The 19,296-nt window shown below is 41.3% G+C and overlaps 1 protein-coding gene across 1 annotated transcript in view; it reads left to right on the top strand.

Moving 5' to 3' along the window:
- Positions 1-2,221: 2,221 nt before the first annotated feature.
- The window catches only part of LOC127569428 (immunoglobulin-like domain-containing receptor 1), a 34,925-nt gene continuing 17,850 nt past the window's right edge, over positions 2,222-19,296 (top strand). Inside the window, exons 1-2 of the mRNA XM_052014064.1 lie at positions 2,222-2,451; positions 18,655-18,825. Coding sequence (XP_051870024.1) covers positions 2,400-2,451; positions 18,655-18,825 — 223 coding nt within the window. The 5' untranslated portion in view covers positions 2,222-2,399. The remainder of the gene's footprint in view (positions 2,452-18,654; positions 18,826-19,296) is intronic.

Consider the following 19,296-nt stretch of genomic DNA (forward strand, 5'->3'; position numbering starts at 1 on the left):
CTGCAAATCTCCTCCAGAAAATAGAGGAGATTTCTTCACGAGCGAAGATTGGAGCATTCAGAAGTGGAAGGTGCTAGTAAAGAGCTGCTTCAGTAGAAAATGTAGAAGTGGTGAACATTTTTTAAGTGATGAAAAATGGAAAGCATTAACATTCACAAACAACAAAAAAAAGACAAATGATATGTTGGGCCTTACTGCTTGAGGATTTCAGTACAATTATATAGTGTTGTGTACAAATTTGGTATTTTACTTAATAAAAGGATATACTGGCTTAAAGGCAGTGCAGTGAACATTCACCAGACTGGTTCCTGTGAATGGCAGGTCTATCCTATGGGTAAAGATTAAGTATGCTACAGCTGTACTTTCTAGAGTCAAGAAGAATGAGAGGTGACCCATTGAAATTTACAAAATACTTAATGGACTTGACGGAATAGATGCAGGGAGTATGCCAAAAGGCATCTAGAAGTAATGATCACAATATAAAAGGTAGACCAGTTAAGAATTAAATAAAGAGAAATGTCTGCATTCAGAGAGTAGTGAATTTTTGAAATTCTTTTCCCTGAAGGGCTATGGAGTCCTTTGGCCCACTGAGTCCACACCAATCATAAAGCACCCATCTACACAAATCCCATTTTTTCCTCTCATATTCCCATTAACAGCCTGCCATCACTGATTCTCCTTCCACCTACTTGCATTACAGGCAATTTATAGGAGTCAGTTAACCTACTAACATACTAACAGCATCTTTGGCGTACAGGAGGAAACTGGAGCACCCATGAAGTCAGAGGTAGAACATACGAATTCCACACAGATAGCGTCCAAGGTCAGAATCAAACCCAGGTACCTGAACCTGTGAGGCAACAGTGTTAACTAGTGAGGCTAAGTCACTGTGTTTAAAACAGAAGTCAATAAATTGCAGGATATTAAATATGGAGAATGAACAGGAAAATAGTGTTGAGGTAAAAGTGGCAGATTTCCAGCATCAGTGGAATTTTGCTTTTGGAATGAAAGACAGAACTTGACATTCAAGGTCCCCTCAACCACAGAAACCCAGAATTTTCAGCACTATTAGACTCCCTTGTCATGTCAAGGAACAGCTGATCAAATGCAAGGCAGCAAACACAACAGGACCTGACAGGATCCCTGCTGCAAGACTCTAGCACCAGATGAGCTTCTGGCCAAACTGTTCCAGTTCAGCTACAACACTGTCATTTAAGCACCAATGTGACAAATTGTCCATGCATGTACTGTCTACAGAAAGTGTAGTGGTTAGCATAACGCTATTACAGCGCCAATTCCCGCTGCTGTCTGTAAGGAGTTTGTACATTCTCCCCATGTGTCTGCATGGGTTTCCTCCAGGTGTTCCAGTTACCTCCCACATTCCAAAGACATACAGATTAGGAGTTGTGGGCATGCTATGTTGGCGCCAGAAGAGTGGCGACACTTGCGGGCTGCCCCCAGCACATTCTCAGTAATGCAAAAAGATGCATTTCACTGTGTGTTTCAATGTACACGTGACTAATAAATATCTTATATCTTAAATACAAACTCACTAATTACTGTCCTATTGCTCAACTAATCAAAATACTATTGTGCTATAATCTTGCAATTATCAGCATTTATCAATAACTGTTCATCTGTTACTTTGGGGAAATGGGTTGGACAGGACCATTCAGTTTCAGACTTCATTACAGCCTTGAGCCAAACATGGACACAAGTTCCTAGGGAGAGCACTGCCGATTGCATAATGTTCAATTTTATTCAATGCATCTCAGATAATGAAACAGTCCATGCCCATTGCGGCACAACCTTGTCAAGAAGTTCCCAAAGTGTTTTTTTCTGTCACACGTCACTTCAGAGGATCGTTTTTTCCCCCTGGTCTTCCACTATTCTCCTTCCCTAAAGAGGCTGCCAACCCAGTTTGAAGCCCAACAAGTCAAACAAAATGCAGAGCTGGGCCTTAACTTTCCTGTGTCACAAGTGCCAAACCTAGATCCTCTGACGCGCCCAGAACATGGCGTGATTGACGCCCTGCAGGTTTCAGAGACGATTTGCCGTTGTGGATTTTCCGTACCTGGAGAGCCGACAGGCGGAGAATGCCTCGGCTCCATTCTCGGCCTGGGGCCGCCTGGCATTGCGGGCCGAGCCTCCGCAGTCACGTGGCCCACCTGGCTGCGCGGGCAGCGGGCGTTAACCGCCACAGCGAGGGGCGGGGCGGGACGGGACGGGACGGCCTGGCCCAGCGAACCCGGTTCACGGAGGAGGGGGGTGGGGGGAAAGAGCCGCCGTCACTCTGCTGGCCCCCTGGCGATCTACAATCCAAAGGGCCATCAACTTGTGACGAGTTTGGGAGAAGTGGAGCAGGCGCCTGTTGAAGATAAGGGGGGATTCGGCAGAAAATGGCAGGGAACAAGCTGCTGGGCTGGATGGCCCTGGCGCTCAGCCAGACAGGTAGGTAGGTAGGGGAACAGCGTGGAGAGCCCACTTCTGGCGGGGAAGGATGAGGCCTTCGGTAGTGGGAGGTCGTGTCTGAGCTCCGCTGTCTCGGTGTTTCCACCATTATAACCCCCATTTGTAGTTACTTTGTTTTACCTGAGCGCGCCTGCGCACTGGCGCCTGCAACAGGTGAGTTGGGAATGGGTCCCCATTTTAAGGGAACAAAGCATCAGGTGTTCGCCATCGCCTGCCAGCTTCAAGATGGCTAGAGTTCTCCAAGTGACAGAAGCCTCGGTGAATAAGTGGATCCAGGTTCCTGATTGAACGCACTGGATGTTTTTGAAGAGATGAGGCTGGTAGTGGGCAAGCAACAATCCGAAGCAGCTGTGTAAACGGTCACTATATGTGGGTGGGGGGTGGGATTTCAGGATTTGAATTGACATTTATTTTTCAAGTGAGTTGATTTTAAATGCACGTTTTTAGTTGACGGAGGGTAGGGGCGGGGAACTACTCAACACGAAAGGTTACAACTACTGCGCGACGCCGCGGATCCAAACGCCACCTGCGCTATGCAGCTAATTTCTTTTAGCACTTTGGTGTATTCAGAAAAGCTGATGGAGAAGCTTAAGTGCAGAACTGCTAAAAGGATTATGCATTGTCCATCAATGTTACGAAAATTGTAGGATTATATTAGTTATAAAATATTTGTTCCTAGTATCTTAAAACTGCCTTCAACGAAAAATACCCACTTCCAACAAAAAGTACTCTTCTTCCTCTTAAAATTCTTTCATCTCTCGATATAATAGGAAATGCCTCAGCTTGGAATTCTGCATCCTGCTTTGAAGTGGATCCAGCCAGACTCGCAATAGATTCTTACGCTGCTTTTCGGTTAACTACTGTCACTTTGCAAAATACTGCTGTCCTCTGAAGGTTTTTCTCCCACGTGATTTGTTGGATTATTTTTGACCATCCATTTAAAAGCCCGATTATTGTCGTCGTATTTTGGAATTCTGCTTTCTATGTTAATAACTTAATCAAATTAAGCTCCATTACAATGAAAATTAATATTCTGATACACACTTTATTCTCGTTTCTGTTCACCTCCTACAGAATAAATAAGAACGAAGACGCATTCAATTTCCCAAACGTTAGGTTGCATCATGGTTGATCATTTTCCAAAGACCTCTCATATTAAGCATATCAACTTGGTAAATAGCTCTGGTCATTGGTCAGGTTTCCATGGAGTGTATTGCAAATACCTCCCCCAAGTGCTTGGGATGCATTCCCAAGAATGCAAGTGCTGATGGAATCCACTCTAAAAGGGGTCATTATATATACCTAACTACCTACCATGTGACTGCAGATCAATTACATCAGTTTCTATAAACTTGCTGCTCTAGGAACAGATGAGTTGTGCAATTGTATCCCAATTCTCTGGTGTTTAATAATGTAAATGCTCAGATTTATGTATTTTTGCTTCATGTGTCCTAAATGGTTAAGGCTGTACCTATTGAAATAGAGAACCACCATGGGAACAGGCCATTTGGCCCAACTTGTCCTAACTGGCATGTGGACACCCTTATTAATCACCTCCCCCAGCACTAGGTGCATAGCCTTCTATGCCTTAGGGATTTAAGTGCTCATCTAGATACTTCTTAAATGCTCTTCAACAACCCTGCTTCAACCACTTTCTCAGACAATACGTTACAGGTACTTGCCTCTTTGGGTGAAGAAGGTACCCCTCATAGTCCCCTGTAATTTCTTTCCCCCTTGCCCTAATCCTATGTCCTCTAGTTTTATCTATCTCTGATATGGGGAGAAAGTTTCCTGCAGTCTACCCTGCCTATACCCCTCACAACTTACACCTATAAACCTTCTTAACCTCCTCTGCTCCAGGGAGAACAGACGTAGCCTCTTCAGTCTCTCCTCGTAACTGAACTGCTCCATCCCAGTAAACATCCTGGTGAATCTCCTCTGCACCATCTCCAATGCTATCACATCCTTCCTATAGCACAGTGACTAGAACTGCACGTAGTACTCCAGCTGAGGTCAGACCAAGGTTTTATTAAGTTGGAGCATAACCCTACTTCTGTATTCAATGCCCTGACTAATGAAGGTCAATATTCCATATGCCTTCCTAACCTCATTATCTATTTCTGTTGCCATCTTCAAGGATCTATGGACTTGTACTCCAACACTGCCTGAGACCCTATCATTCATAATGTATATCTGACCTCATTAGTAGTCCCAAAATGCATCACCTCAGATTTGTCCAAATTAAACTCCATGTGTCATTTTCCAGACCATTTCACTAACACACTGATATCTTTCTGCTGTCTAGGACTACCTTCCACACCATCAGCAACTCCACCAATCTTTGTCACCTGCGAACTTGCTGATTTTGTCTCCCACATCTGCTTCCAAGTCATCCACATACAAACAGCAAGGGTTCCAGCACCAATCCTTGAGGGACACAAGTCATACACATCCAATCACAAGAACAACCCTCTACGATCACCCTCTGTCTCCTATTGCCAAGCAAACTTTGGATCCAGTTTGCTATCTTGCCCTGAATCCCATGAGCCCTAACCTTTTGATCCAGTCTTCTATGTGGGACCTTGTCAAAGGCCTTACTAAAGTCCATGTAAATCACATCTACTACCCTGTCCTCAAGGATAAACTTTGTTACCTCTTCAAAGAATTCAATGAAATTGGACAGAGAGCGTCTGCCCTTCACAAAGCCATGTTGGCTGTCTCTGATTAGTTCCTGTCTTTCCAAGTGATCTTTAGTCTTTTCCCTCAGAATTCTTTCCTGTATCTTCCCTCCCACTGATGTTAGGCTCACATGTCTCTAGATACCAGGCTTCTTCCTGCTGTCTTTCTCAAAAAGGGGAACCGCATTTGTTGTCCTCCAGTCATTTGGTACCTAACTTATGTCTTGAGAAGATTTAACAATCTCAGTAAGAGCCTCAGCAATCTGTCTCCTTGCCTCCCATAGTAGCCTGGGATAAATCTCATTTAATCCTGGTTATTTATCCAATTTTAAGCCTTCAAAGGCAATGAGTACCTCTTTATTGAAACCTGCACTAGATTTTCACCTACCCCTTCACTGAATTCTCCAACTAGAAAATCCATTTCCATTGTGAATACTGATGAAGATTATTCATTTAGGACTTCACCTCTACTTTCTGGCTCCATGTACATGTTGTCCCTTATTATCCCAGGTTATTCTTTTGCCCTTAATGTATTTGTAGAATAACTACAGATTTACCGTAATCCTGTCAGCCAGTGACTTTTTTTTTGTGAGCCCTCTTAACCTTCCTAGTTTCCTTTTTAAGCTCCTCCCTACACTTTTTTATATTCTTGATGGGCCTCCCCATCATTAGTTCCTGGTACCTTGTCATATGCTTTCTTTTTCTCTTTTTATCCAATCCTTAATATCCGTCAACATCTAGGGTTCCCTACACTTGTTACCTACCCTTGGCTTTTACCCTTACAGGATCATGTTGGCCTTGAAATCTTGCTAATTCCCCTCTGAACATTTCCCACTGTGCAGATGTAGACCTACTGCAAATAGATGCTCCCAATCTCGCTTTGCCAGATCTGTCCTCGTGTTAATGAAGTTGATCTTGCCTCCAATTTAAGACCTTGATTACTGGTTCATCGCTATCCTTTTCCATAACCACTTTAAAAGATACAGCCACTTCAAAATATATGGTCACTATCTCCATTCTACTTGAGCCTATCACCAACTCTCAAATCCATGCTGCTATTTGGTTTAAATTTCCATATTTTCTTAAAGCAGTGAAGAAGGCCATTCAATCCATCAAGTCTATGCTGGCTCACAGAGCAATCCCACTCCCCTGCAACCTATTTTCTCTCATAATGCCATTAATATACCCCCAATTCTCCCACCAGCTGTCTGTATGGAGTTTGCATATTCTCCCTATGACTGTGTGGGTTTCCCCCTGGTGCTCCAGTTTACTTCCACATCCCCAAGATACGTTGATTGTTAGGTTAATTGGCTACTGCAACTTATCCTTATTTTAGGTGGTTAGGGGGAGAATCAAGGGTATGTTCAAGGACTGGAGAGTATCAGGTTTAAATAGAGATAGGAAAGTATAGATCTTGCAGTAATAAACTGTCTTTTGTGATTTCAAAACATACTCAAGAAATTACAATAAATTAATTGAGGTGTAATAATTGTTGGAATGTAAGGAAATACAGCAGCAATAACTGGATTCCAGAGACCCAATGAGATACTTACCAAATAATTAGTTAAGGTATAAATAATGGCCAAGACACCCAGGGCAACTACTTATTTTCTCTTCACATAGTATAAATCATGCAGTATGCTACCTTAAGAGGGAATAACGAGGGAGTAGGGTGATTTAGGAAGGGAATTCCTTCACTTAGGCTTGATGTTACAACTTCAGTTGGGTCTAAAGGAAAGGGGACATACAAGTTCATGCAGCTCTGACATCATATCTGGGAAATTATAGAACTCAGGATTGTTACAGAGATGTAGGGGTGAAACCGTAAAAGGGATTCTAACTAAATGAGAATTTGGAGTTTGTGATTCTGGAGGCAGGGCAACGTGTGAAAACAATAGCACATTTTTTTATAAGTTTAAGTAATGCAGGGTTCATCTTGGGAGGCAATCCAAAAGATCATTAGAAATGTAATGCCTGGAAGTGAGAAAGGCATAATTGGGAGAGTTTCAATACCACACAAGCTGAGATCAGATAGAGTTTGTCACATGATAAAGTTGGAAACAGGTATTCAGTAATGGCACATATGTGGTAATGATCACACAATTTCCTTTGCTAACTTTGATGAAGGAAAACAATATTGACCTGGAACGTCCCATGCTCTTTGAAACAATGTCATGGCTCTTTTGCATCATCCTAACATTTTGGTTTACTATCTCATCTGGTAGAAGATACTTCATCCAATGCACTATTCTCTCAGTACTGGATGGCAATTCATTTCTCTCCAGTGGGATTTGAACCCAGAACTTCTTAACTCTAGGTAAGATAGTCAAGGAGCTGGAAGAAGAGTGATCCTATATCATCAAATGGTGTAGCCAATAGACAGCCTGTAGAATGGGCAAAGATGCATGGTTGGGTAGTTATAAATTTAAACATTTTAAGAGTTAGAAGAAAAGCCATTGATGCAGGCACTCGATAGGCAAAACCAGAACCAACCTTGCACAGTCCCAGTCAGATAAAACGCTAGGGAAGCAGCATTGGAGAAGGATACTATGGTTGACACTGAAGGACTGCAGAGAGGTTGAGGAGTCAAATGAGGTGTACTCTATCACAGAGCAAATGCGATTTTGATTAGGGTCACTTCAGTTCAGGGGCGGGGACAAAAGCATCACTGGAATGGTGCTGCAGGTAACGCAGCTGTCTCTTAACAGCAACCTGGGTTCGATTCAGACCTCTGGTGCTGTCTGTGTAGAGTATGCATAATCTCCCTTTTCCCCCAGATGCTTCAGTTTCATCTTGCATCCCAAAGATGTGTCGGTTGTTAGGTTAATTGGCTACTGTAAATTATCCTTCCTGTGGGTGACTACTGGCAGGTTGAGAAAGCAGTTAATAAGGTATGCACCGGTTATTGCTTTATCAATAGAGACATGGAGTATAAAAGCAGAGACGTCATTTAAAATGCTTGTCTGGCCTCATGTGGAGTACTGTGTTCAATTCTGGTTGCTTTATTACTCGAAGGATGCGGAGGCACTGGAGATGGTCCAGGGAAGATTTATGTGAATGGTCCCTGAGATGACAGATTAGAGAGGCTGGGACTGCTTTTTTTGAAGAGAAGGCTGAAGGGAGATCTGATAGAAGTAAATAAAATGATGACAGGGTCTTGACAGAGTGGATAGTGGAAGCTGTTCCTATTAGTGGAATTCTTCTGGTCTCGTGCCTTTCTTCTTTGCGTGTAATTGTACTAAAATTGTAAGTTCTGCGCTTCCTGGTGCATTGGCAGCATTTGATTATATTTAATAAAAGTTGAATGTTGACCATTAAAAGTGAATTACCATTATGCTTACCATTTAAAAACATCCTGGCCTTTTTTGTGCGCTTCAAACCATTAAGAATTAAATAATAAGACCGACAACAAGCACTGCTTGCTCAATTACTGTACTGTTAAATATTACAGTTAAAACCACAATGTTACAGTAGAAAGATTGATCCCTGTGTCACTATGGTAACTATTTCCAGAGCAAAATTCATTCTCTCTTCATCTGGCTGCAACAAATCTTCTTACTCCAAGGACTTAGAAATTGTATTTCATCCATGATTCATCATGAATACTTCTTGGTGCCAAATATTAAAATAGGCAAATTGACTGTCAACTTTTCAATTAATAAGTTTGATCCTAACTCATCTGAAGTCTGGACATGTACTTTCCAGACTGGGTATTGCTGGCAAACATTGAGAACTCAGAGCACTGGTGCAGCTTCCATCTTCGTTGCCTCTAATTTGCTAAAGTCAGTTGTAGCAAGGGATAGTGAACTGCTTCAGATCTGGGTCTAAAATAATCCTAACTATATTGGAATCAATAAACTATCTATAAACATTTTTTTAAGTTTAAGAAGGAATACTGGGACGTGTAGATCCATGACCTTTATACTCTGTCTCCATTTTATAGTTTGTTCTTGCTTTCACTTTTAAGTCCAATTGTATACTTTTCAAATATAGATCAGTGCATTTCTATGATTTCCTAATTGATTCCTTGGTTACATTACATTCCTTTAATTAAATGAGATGATTTGTTTTTCAATACAATTTATCTATAACCTCCTGAAAATTGTGATTGGGAGAACAGCACATCTGCCTTTATTAGGATTCTTTATATAAAAACCATGTCAAGTATTTATTGCAGGTAATTGTTAACTAGTTGCTGTAGTACAAGCATTTCTAGTTCACAGTCATTTGGTGGATTGTGCAATGACAGATTGTTCCACTCGGTTTGAGTTTCAAATGAAACTCAAAGTTTCTGTTAACCCTTTAAGGGCAATGGACTAGATATTCATTCTATTTCTTAAATCTGGAGCGTTCACTGTGCTAAAAGCTACTAATATTTGAATATATTGATGTCACTGACCTGTAATTATACAGTTCTGTATTTATTTTTTAAAAACTACCACTAACAAGAGGTCATGAACAAGGGAACATGACTACAAAGTAAGGGATGGGTCATTTAAAACTAGGTGCGTAGAAATTTCTTTCTGCCCCGGAGGGCCTGATCGTTAGATATATTTGAGGTGGGGATAGATAGATGGATAGATAAATAATTATTTGGAAGATCAAGGAATTGAGGGCAATGGGGAACAGGCATGGAAGAGGCCAGCAGAAATGAACCATAATCATATTGAATGGCGAGGTAGACTTAAGAGAACAAATGATCTGCTCCTCCTATTGTGTTCTTGTACCACTCATGTTTTATCATAAGATGCGTCATCAAAGTGTACCTGACATAATCAAGGAATGAAGAAGAACGTAATAGTAGAGAAACAAGTTAATCAAGTCCGATTGGTGTTTTTCTCTATGTGACATGTGATTAACCCCTTGTGGCAGAGGACAGTGAGAAGAGACAGTGTTACAATAGATATGAAATTCTGTGCTGAATGTATACCAGATATCAGTTTAGCTGGCATATTTCTGGCATCTTGGAAGGCCTTGCCAAATGCAGAAAAAGCTGAACCTTGACACATACTTAACACGCAGTTGTGTGACCCAAGCACATGATAGACTTGCCAGAGAAGGTTGTTGGGAAGAGGGTCAAGAAAGGAAAATACTTAAATATCTGTTTAGTTTATGGTCCAAGATGAGCAGATGTTTGTTATCTCCCTTTGACTGACACTGCCTCCAGAAACTCATTACACTCACCCCAGCCCCTGTATGTTCCAACCTCAACCCAATGTATGTGCTTGATCACTGAGGAATATTCTTCCACCAAAATTCCATTCCCTTCTGCCCGCTGGCTACCGATATCTGTTGGGATGACCACTTTAAATAGAAGCAAGAATTTGGGAATTAAAATAACCCAAGTTGTAGTTCAGCTAGGCAAGCTAAAAGCTTGCACCATTATTCCTTACATTGAACTCATGCCATGGGTTAACATCAGGGCTCAGGTATAATTGCTCTCCTTACTCTGGATAAGTTTTAACATTCCCTTTTTCAAGTAACTATGTTTCACAGAGCAGGGAAACACACCTTTTGGCCCAGTATGTCCCACTGACTATCAAGTCCCCGTTTATATTGACCCTACATTAATCCCCTTTCATTTTCCCCACATTCCTATTAACTCAAGGTATTACAAACTCTGCTTTCTGACATTTATGCTCTCTCTAGCTTGAATGATTTTATAGCATCTCAATCTATGATGGGGATCCCAGCCTTTCTTCATTATAGTGTTATTTTTGATATGTTCTCTTTCCAGTGTAGCTTTCAATGGTGAAACAGTTGGGAAATAGTTTATAAAACCTTATAACCTCAACCATTTCTAACTAATTTTTGTAAATTTTTAATCTGGTCATACACAAAATGCTGGAGGAACTCAGCAGGTCAGGCAGCATCTATGGAGGGAAATAAACAGTCGAAGTTTTGGGTCGAGACCCTTCATCAGGACTGGAAAGGAAGAGGCAGAAGCCACAATAAGAAGGGATGGGGAGGAGCACAAGCTGGCAGGCAATAGGTGAGTCCAGGTGAGGGGGGAAGGTAGGTGGGTGGGGGAGGAGGATGAAAGGGAGTGATGTAAGAACCTGAGAAGTGATAGGTGGAAGACGCAAAGGGCTGAAGAAGTAGACCATGGAATAAAGGGAAGGAGGTGGGGACTAGGAGGGTGGTAGTGGGCAAGTCATGAGGGCGGAGGAGAGGAAAGAGGGGTGAGGGGGCCACAGGAATGAGGGAAAACAAAAGGAGTGAAGGGGGCAACATAGGGGAGGGAGCCCCTCCTCTCTGTTTGAACCCCTCCCCCCCCCCTTTGCTTTCTCTCATTCCTGTGGCCCCCTCACCCCTTCTCTTTCCCCTGACCTGCCACCTGGACTCACCTATCACCTGCCAGTTTGTGCTCCTCCCCGTCCCTTTTTATTCTGGCCTCCCTCCTATTCCCCACATCCTTCCCGTCATTCCAAGGTCTACTGTCCTCTCCTACCAGATTCCTCCTCCTTCAGCCCTTTGCCTCTTCCACCTATCACTTCTTCTTGCATCATTCCCTTTCATCCCCTCTTCCCCCACCCACCTATCTTCCCCCTCTCACCTGGACTCACCTATCACCTGTGCTCCTCCCCCTCCCCCTATCTTTTTATTCTGGCTTCTGCCCTCTTCCTTTCCAGTCCTGATGAAGGGTCTCAACCCAAAACGTCCACTGTTTATTTCTCTCCATAGATGCTACCTGGCCTGCTGGGTTCCTCCAGCACATTTTCTCCAGATTCCAGCATCTGCAGAATCCCTTGTGTCACAATTAGAGTCATATTATGATTCATTCATAAACTGATTCATTACATACTGTTGCCATTTGGCTTTCTTTCACATGTTGATATGCTGAAGGCCTTTGTTTACACCTCATGATGAAGAAAGATTAAATAATCTAGTGTAAATGCCATTAAGTAAAGCTTGATTAAGGCTGCAATGGAATCAAAAGATTCTGATTATGTGACTGCGGGCAGTCAAAACTTGACCTTTAGATTAAATATTGTTTGAGCTTTGTCTCCAAATATACTGTTTAACCCTTGTGTAATCGTGTTTGTTTTATGTTATTTTGCTAGTCTTGGAATGAAGAAAATCAACTTAATATTGTATTTTACAAAGTTTATTGAATCACCATATTAGGCATACCCGATGATGTCAGACAATTTATTTACTGAGTTTCTGTCTCTTAATTGTTGATTGACAATCCAATCTGAAATTTGGGTTCTGTATGGCTTTTCCAAGTTTGAGAGCTGACACTTGTTTAAGTATCTGAACTGTTGAACAATATTTAATACTTACATTTGCATAGTGGTTATGTTACGGATTTAGTGAATTAGTAGTCCAAATTAATGGTCTGGTGATATGGCCCAAGACAGCTGGTGAATTTAAGCAAAATTAATCAAATAAATCTGGAATGAAAGTTAACTATGAGTAAACATTAATATAAGTAAAACTCAGCTGGTCCACTTTTGACCTTTTAGGGGAGGAGAACTGCTGTCCTTTTCTGATCTGGTCTCAGTCTTTTTAGGCTCCCAGCAAACCATTCAATTCTCGGACATTGGGACAATAAATGCCAGTCTTGCCCCCAACCTGTGAATGAATTACAAATGAGTGTTTAATGACAGTAGATTATTTATAATGTGATTTTCATTTCAGTGGTGAATCCGGATGATATATTGCTCAATCTCTCTATTCATAATTGCCATATCTGACAGTTTTCCCCACACTCCGAACTAAGTATATTTTCTACCTAGAAGATCTGGAGTTCCAAAATTCTCAGTTTAATGATTGAACTGCTACCAATGAGACTCCAAGACATCTTACTACACCCTTGTTTTTACCTTACCAGATGTGGGTTCTGATGCATTTATTGTTCATTTCAAACCTGCAGTTAACTGACTGGCATGCTGAGTTTCATTTTCTAAAAGATAGTAGTGAAACAGATGGATATTTACAACAAACTGGTTATCATAATTGATACTTGCTTTTCTGTTTAGTTAATTAACTCAGTTTGTATTTCACAGCTGGCAGGGAGCAATTTGTACTTGTGACACCAGATCATTAGTTTAAACCTTTTCACTTCTAGTCCAGTTTGTTATGCTATGCTACACTACACGAGGCCAATTATTCTTACTGGGATGCTGCTTGTAGTGTTAAACTTGAAAGCTTCAGATTATTTTTTTATTTAATCTTTATTTTCTAATTGGAAGTTGCCTCCAAAGACAAAATCATGTTAAGACAACTTTTAAGGACAATATTCGCTGACCATGAATTCTATATGACCTTAACATTTTAATTAATTGAATTTTCCCAGTTTCAGCATCCTTGATTTTGCTTTCCAAAATGTGCCCAAGTCTAGTTTTACATACAATAAAATCATAAAATGCTGGAAATGGGTGAGGCAGCATCCATGAAGAGAGAAGCAGAGTTAATGTTTTTGGTCAATGCCCTTTCATCAGAATTAGTTTTGTATACGTGTGGACCTTGTTTTCTTTCCTAACTCTCTCATTAGAAATCTTAATATACATTTCCTTACACTATAGAAGGAGCCATTTCATCTATAGAGCCTTTGCCAGCTCTTAGAGCAATCCCACTCCCTCACTTATTTCCTTGCAACCTATTCTTTCTCAGATGCCCATCAACTCCAACCTGATTCTCCTGCTATGCATCCACTCTAGGGGTAATATACAGCAATCAATTAAACAACACATTTTTGGGATGTGGGCACAACTAGAACACCCAGGGGGAAACCCACACTGTCACAGGGAGAATGTACATACTCCAAGTGGACAATCTGGAGGTCGGGATCAAATCCAGATCACTGGAGCTGTGAGGCAGTAATGACCCCTGCTGCACTATTGTGCCGCACATATACTTTGCATTTATTAATGATATATTGAAATATTCTGCATGGAATATATCATACAGCAAAATATGGCTTGTTTAAATTGCAGAAGTCTACTATAATGACAGAATGTGCTGTCCATTTATTGATTATTTGTAGTTATTTGCTGCAGGAAATGCATCTGAAGCAGGAACCCCAGGACAGGCTATAAGGATTAAATAAGCACCCTGGGCAATACATATTGCATCCACTGTTCGTGTTCCACTGGCAGCTCCTCAAATAATGTGTCAGCCTTTTGGTTGAAGTCTTTTGATCTATGAGAACAGGGTATGTTGTCAACAGGGAGAATTGAACAGATATGAACTTCTCTGCTAGAAAAGTCAGTGAGATAACTCAGTGGATATCTTTGGATAATAGGAAAATGTGGAGAAAGTGTTTCCACTTGTAGCAAAATCCAAAATTGGAGGTCATAAATACAAAGCAGTAACAAATTAAACTAAGGTGGAGTTCATGAGAAACTTCTTCCCCCCAAAGGATGGTAAGGATGTAGAACATGTCACCGCAAGAGCGGTTGAATTAAGTATCAAGATTGGGATTTTTTTAATGTATAAATTGTGTCCAAGTACTGGATTGCAGACTATTACGCATGGATTTAAAACTGAGTACTGGATTACAGAGTACTATGCACTGAAACAAGACCAAGTGGAGAACAGGGCATTGGAGTAATACGGAGTACTGGATCGGGGGAATATCAGATTGTATGTTGAGATGAAATACTGGATTACAAGGTGTTAAATACCATGTTGAGACCGAATACTGGATCATGGCAGTTTATGTACTGGATAATTTAGACTGTTGAGTGGAAAGCATTACTTGGGCTGGCCCAATGGTTGGTCAATTCTAGATGAGATGGGTTTCTACAACCTGTTAGTGGCTCCAAGACTCAGTTAAGAAGGGGGCCAAGATAATGATCTGTTCAGAGTGAACGTTATCTGAAGGTCACCCTATGGGGCCTGTCCAGCTCTTGAATTAAGACCTAATGTGTGTGTCCAGGAACTAGGGGCTCATTGAGTGAAGAGTGGGTTTGCAGGTGTTGTTCCAGATCCTGTGCCTCCTATTTTGTTGCAGTCTATGCTAGGATCGGAAGAAATGTAGTAGGGTGAGGAATATGGGTATGTGATGCCTGATATTGATTCTCATTGATGGATTTGTAACTTCTAGTAGGGTTCAGAGCTGAACGTTAGGTCTGTTATTGGCTTGAACAACCTGATCATTTCATTTTACTATATTAAAAGAAAATGACAAGTAAGCTTGATGTCTAATTTTATTTTTATTTGGAGAAATGCTTAAACTTAGTATTTATTGTAACTTCAAGAAAGCATAATCAGAAGGCATTGTGCACATTTACCCTGCATCAGGAAGAGGAGTGGAGAGGGGAGATGGCCAATATAAAGAGGAGAGAGAGAGTGGTGAGACAGCCAGCAGTGATTGGTGGACTTCGGGGTGGGTGGGGGTTGGGGGGGGGCGCGCAGAGAGGATGATGGGCAGATTGAGCCGGGAGGGGGAGGGGTGGAGTTGAGAGACAGAGGCAGGTGGATGATTGGTAGAGGCAGACCAAAAAAAAACAGGAAGATGGAGCCAGGAGCAGAAGGTAAAGTGGAGACAGGCTACCAGTGCTGGAATCTGATTAGTAAGGACGGTGATAATGGGAACCATTCAGGGAGAGGTGATGGGCAGATGGAAGCAGAACAAGATGGGAGGGGGACAGGGGGAGAGCTGGTGGGTGAAATGTGTGGGTAGTAGGTGGATGGAACCGAGTGGGGGAGGCAGACAAAATTGGATACACGAGACTGTAGATGCTGGAAATCTGAAGCAACACACATCACCTATTACCTGCCAGCTCTTGGTCCACCCCTTCCTCCCACCTTTTTATACTGGCTATCTCCCCTCTTTCCAGTCCTGATCAAGGGTCTTGACCCAAAACATCAAGTGTCCATTTCTCTCCGTAGATGCTGCCTGACCCACTGAGCTCCTCCAGCTTTTTGTATGTTGGATGAAATTAGATGACTGGGGGGTAGGGAAAGGGGACAGCAATAGGGTGACTAGAGGAGAATCAGAAGGAGATGGTGAGGGGTGGTGAAACCAGAGGTGAGGGTTACCTGAAATTAGAAAATTCAATGTTCATACCATTGGGTTGCAGAGTACCTCAGCGGAATATGAGGTATTCCTCTGGTTTGTGAGGCCCAATGCAAACTGGAGGAACAACACCTGGCTCGATCCACCTGTTATTCTTCACCTCCACCCAGTCCACCAGTCACTGTTGGTCCCTGTCTCACCACACCTCCTCTTTATACAGGCTATCTCCCTCTCCACTCTTAGTCCTGACACATGGTTTCAATCAGAAACGTCACCGATTCTTCTCCCCCCACAGATGCTGCTCGACCCACTGAGTTCCTCCAGCAGATTGTTTGTTGCTCCAGATTCCAGCATCTGCAGTCTCTTGTGTCTCAATTAGAAGGCATTGTTGTATTTTGGATAATTGATATTGTTCCACTATGTGCCAGGTGCCAGGGAGAAAGAAAAATCGGAAAAAAATGACCTAAACAGATACTAGATATCACATGAGGGGAAAAAAAGGAGAAGCTTAAAGGGTCAGTTGTCAGATGGCATGCTCATAATGGAGCATAAAAGTTGGCATAAGCCAGATGTGCTAAACCACCAGTTCATTGCTATGTAATTCAAAGATATAAAGCATCATGCTCATATCATCTGGTCAAAAGCTACATAGGCAATTAAAAACAAAGTTAATATATAACTCCATGTCGTCTTGAACTTCTTTCAAAATGTGGTTGAAAAAAATCATTGATTGTTCACTCTGATTTCACCTTCTCCATAAAATCTCTGATCTATTGCGCTTCATATTTCGTAACACAGGATGTGAATGCTGTGTGATTCTTTCTTAATTTCACTGTACACATTTCTATTTTCACCTTTAGTCAGACTGATGCCCATGCAGATCCAACATCTGCACTTACCTGGGATGATGCAGAATGCCAATTTTACTGGATCTCTGCACTCTCAAGTTGGGCAATGAGGTCCAATTAGTGACTAGGTCTCAGGTGGTGTAGTGCAAAAGCCTTGACCCTGACAGGCTTTGACAGCTGGCAGTGCTGGGACAAGAAGTTTGTCTCCTATCAAAGCTATCTTAGAGTTTGTTTTTAAATATATTTTGCATCAGAGACATTCAAAAGCCATTTAAACTGAAGTAAATAATTATAAAAAATAAAGTCACAAAAGCACTGAAAAGTAATTAAAAACATTAAACTAAAGTAAAATAATATTTAAAAAATGGATCTTTACCTCCTTATTTGCAGACCCAGAATCAAGGTCTCGACTCCTGAGTGGACTGACTGTAGTGGGATCTGTGCTGTTTTGTTCCTCCCTCTTTCTCCCACCCCACCCCACCCCACCCCACCCTTCCCCCACCACCCACAACTCCCCAGTGTAATGATGGGGAATCTCAGCAAGAGTGGCACTATCTCTGAACTCCATGTTCAATATTAGGGTCCAGTGACAGATGTTTCACTTATTAAGGCCCAGATACAAGTCAGGGGGTTAGTTTACTTGAAATGATTGACTGCTAACGGTCCACTTTGATTAAGCCCAAGATTAAGTCCATATTGGTGGCATTTTAGGTATAAATAAACTACTGTTTTCTTATCGTGATTTGTATTGTTGGCCACAAAAATATGAAAAGGAGGGCCAGGAGCTCTTAAAATACAAGTTTTGACATTTGAAAAGCCCAGATAAACAAGACAGATATAGTATCATAAGAATCATACACATGTGTTGGTAAGCCAGACTCTGGTCCTTATAAATGTACAAGAAAAATGGAACAAAAATCCAGCACGTAGACCAAATAATTCTGCCCTATTTTGGCATGTCATTTCCTTAATCTTGAAGGGAATTCTCACAACAAATTTTCCATTCCTGGTTAGTGATTTTCTTTTAACTTTCCTTTTAAAAATCAGGGAACAATCTTTGTATGGTCATTTAGTCTTGATTATCAATGCAAAATATTCAACTTTGCTAAATATTCAAGCAGATGTAAAACTGAATTATTGCTGGAATATTGCAATTCTGCAAGTTCTGATGCTTTGGGGGGAGAGTTGCTTGTAGAGTAAATAACTATACAATTTTCACTTCAGTGATTCCTTAACACTGGCCTGCTTCACGATTTCATATACCTTTTGTGTAGAAGTTGGCAGAGATAAACCTGACTTGGGCATAGGTAAACACTCACCCCCTTGAGACCTAGAATGATTCTTTCATAGCAATATCCAAAACAGTGAAAATCCACTTGCCATAACAGTCTATCCCAGTTATGGGAATTTCTTTTTACCAACTCAAGATATCTCTGAAGTCTTTCTTTCTGGAGTATTTGTCCAGAAAGAAAGACTTAATGTACTGGTACCAGTACTTCATATACATATATTTCATATTCAATAGACTGGCTCAGCCACAAGAAAAATTAATGAGGGCATTGGAATGGTCAGTTAAGATCCTATTTCTGTGCTCTATTGTATGAAGTTGAAACCAAATTAATTACATTGTAGTATTTTAATCTCCATAGACCTTCTATTGACCATCTGCAACCATCTTATCTTGCAGCATGCCTTGCATTGTTGGTGACTGTACCGGAGACCCGACGTGTAACCACACTTTTTTCTTCAATCGCTCTAAGATGTGATTATTCCACATCCTCGCAATCTCAAGATGTAGTTGTCACCTGGCGTTTCAAGACATTTTGCAAAGACCCCATATTTGAATACTATTCTTCATGTAAGTACTACTGTTGGACATTTCTTTTTTTTTCTCCATCACTGCTAATACCCTTTTATGTAATCGGGAGAAGATCTCTTGTAACCTTGATTTTTTTTAAAAAAAATTTTATGGAAGTGTTTTGCCCCATAAATGTCAAAGCTGGATATAATATTTTCTAATCAATTTTTGCACAGTATTTTAACCAAGCCCTGCTCCTATATGATCTGCTGACTCTAAACATGTGTTAAATACCCAGCTTAAAAGACATTTTTCCCGTGAAGGCATTGCCATAGACCAAAGAAGTTTATGGTATCAGTTGGGGTATGCCGCAATTTTTCATGCATATGTCCAAGCTAGTGAGTGCTGTAAACTTCATTTGGGGAAGGGGATAGGTGGACAGGCGGCTGCTATGCTGTAACATTTGGCTGCCCTCTGTCAGAGCATCAGCACATGCCACTACTCTAAACACTCATGTGATTCTATTCTTTA

Source organism: Pristis pectinata, chromosome 4 (genome assembly GCF_009764475.1).
Source record: "Pristis pectinata isolate sPriPec2 chromosome 4, sPriPec2.1.pri, whole genome shotgun sequence".
Classification (NCBI taxonomy): Eukaryota; Metazoa; Chordata; class Chondrichthyes; order Rhinopristiformes; family Pristidae; genus Pristis; species Pristis pectinata.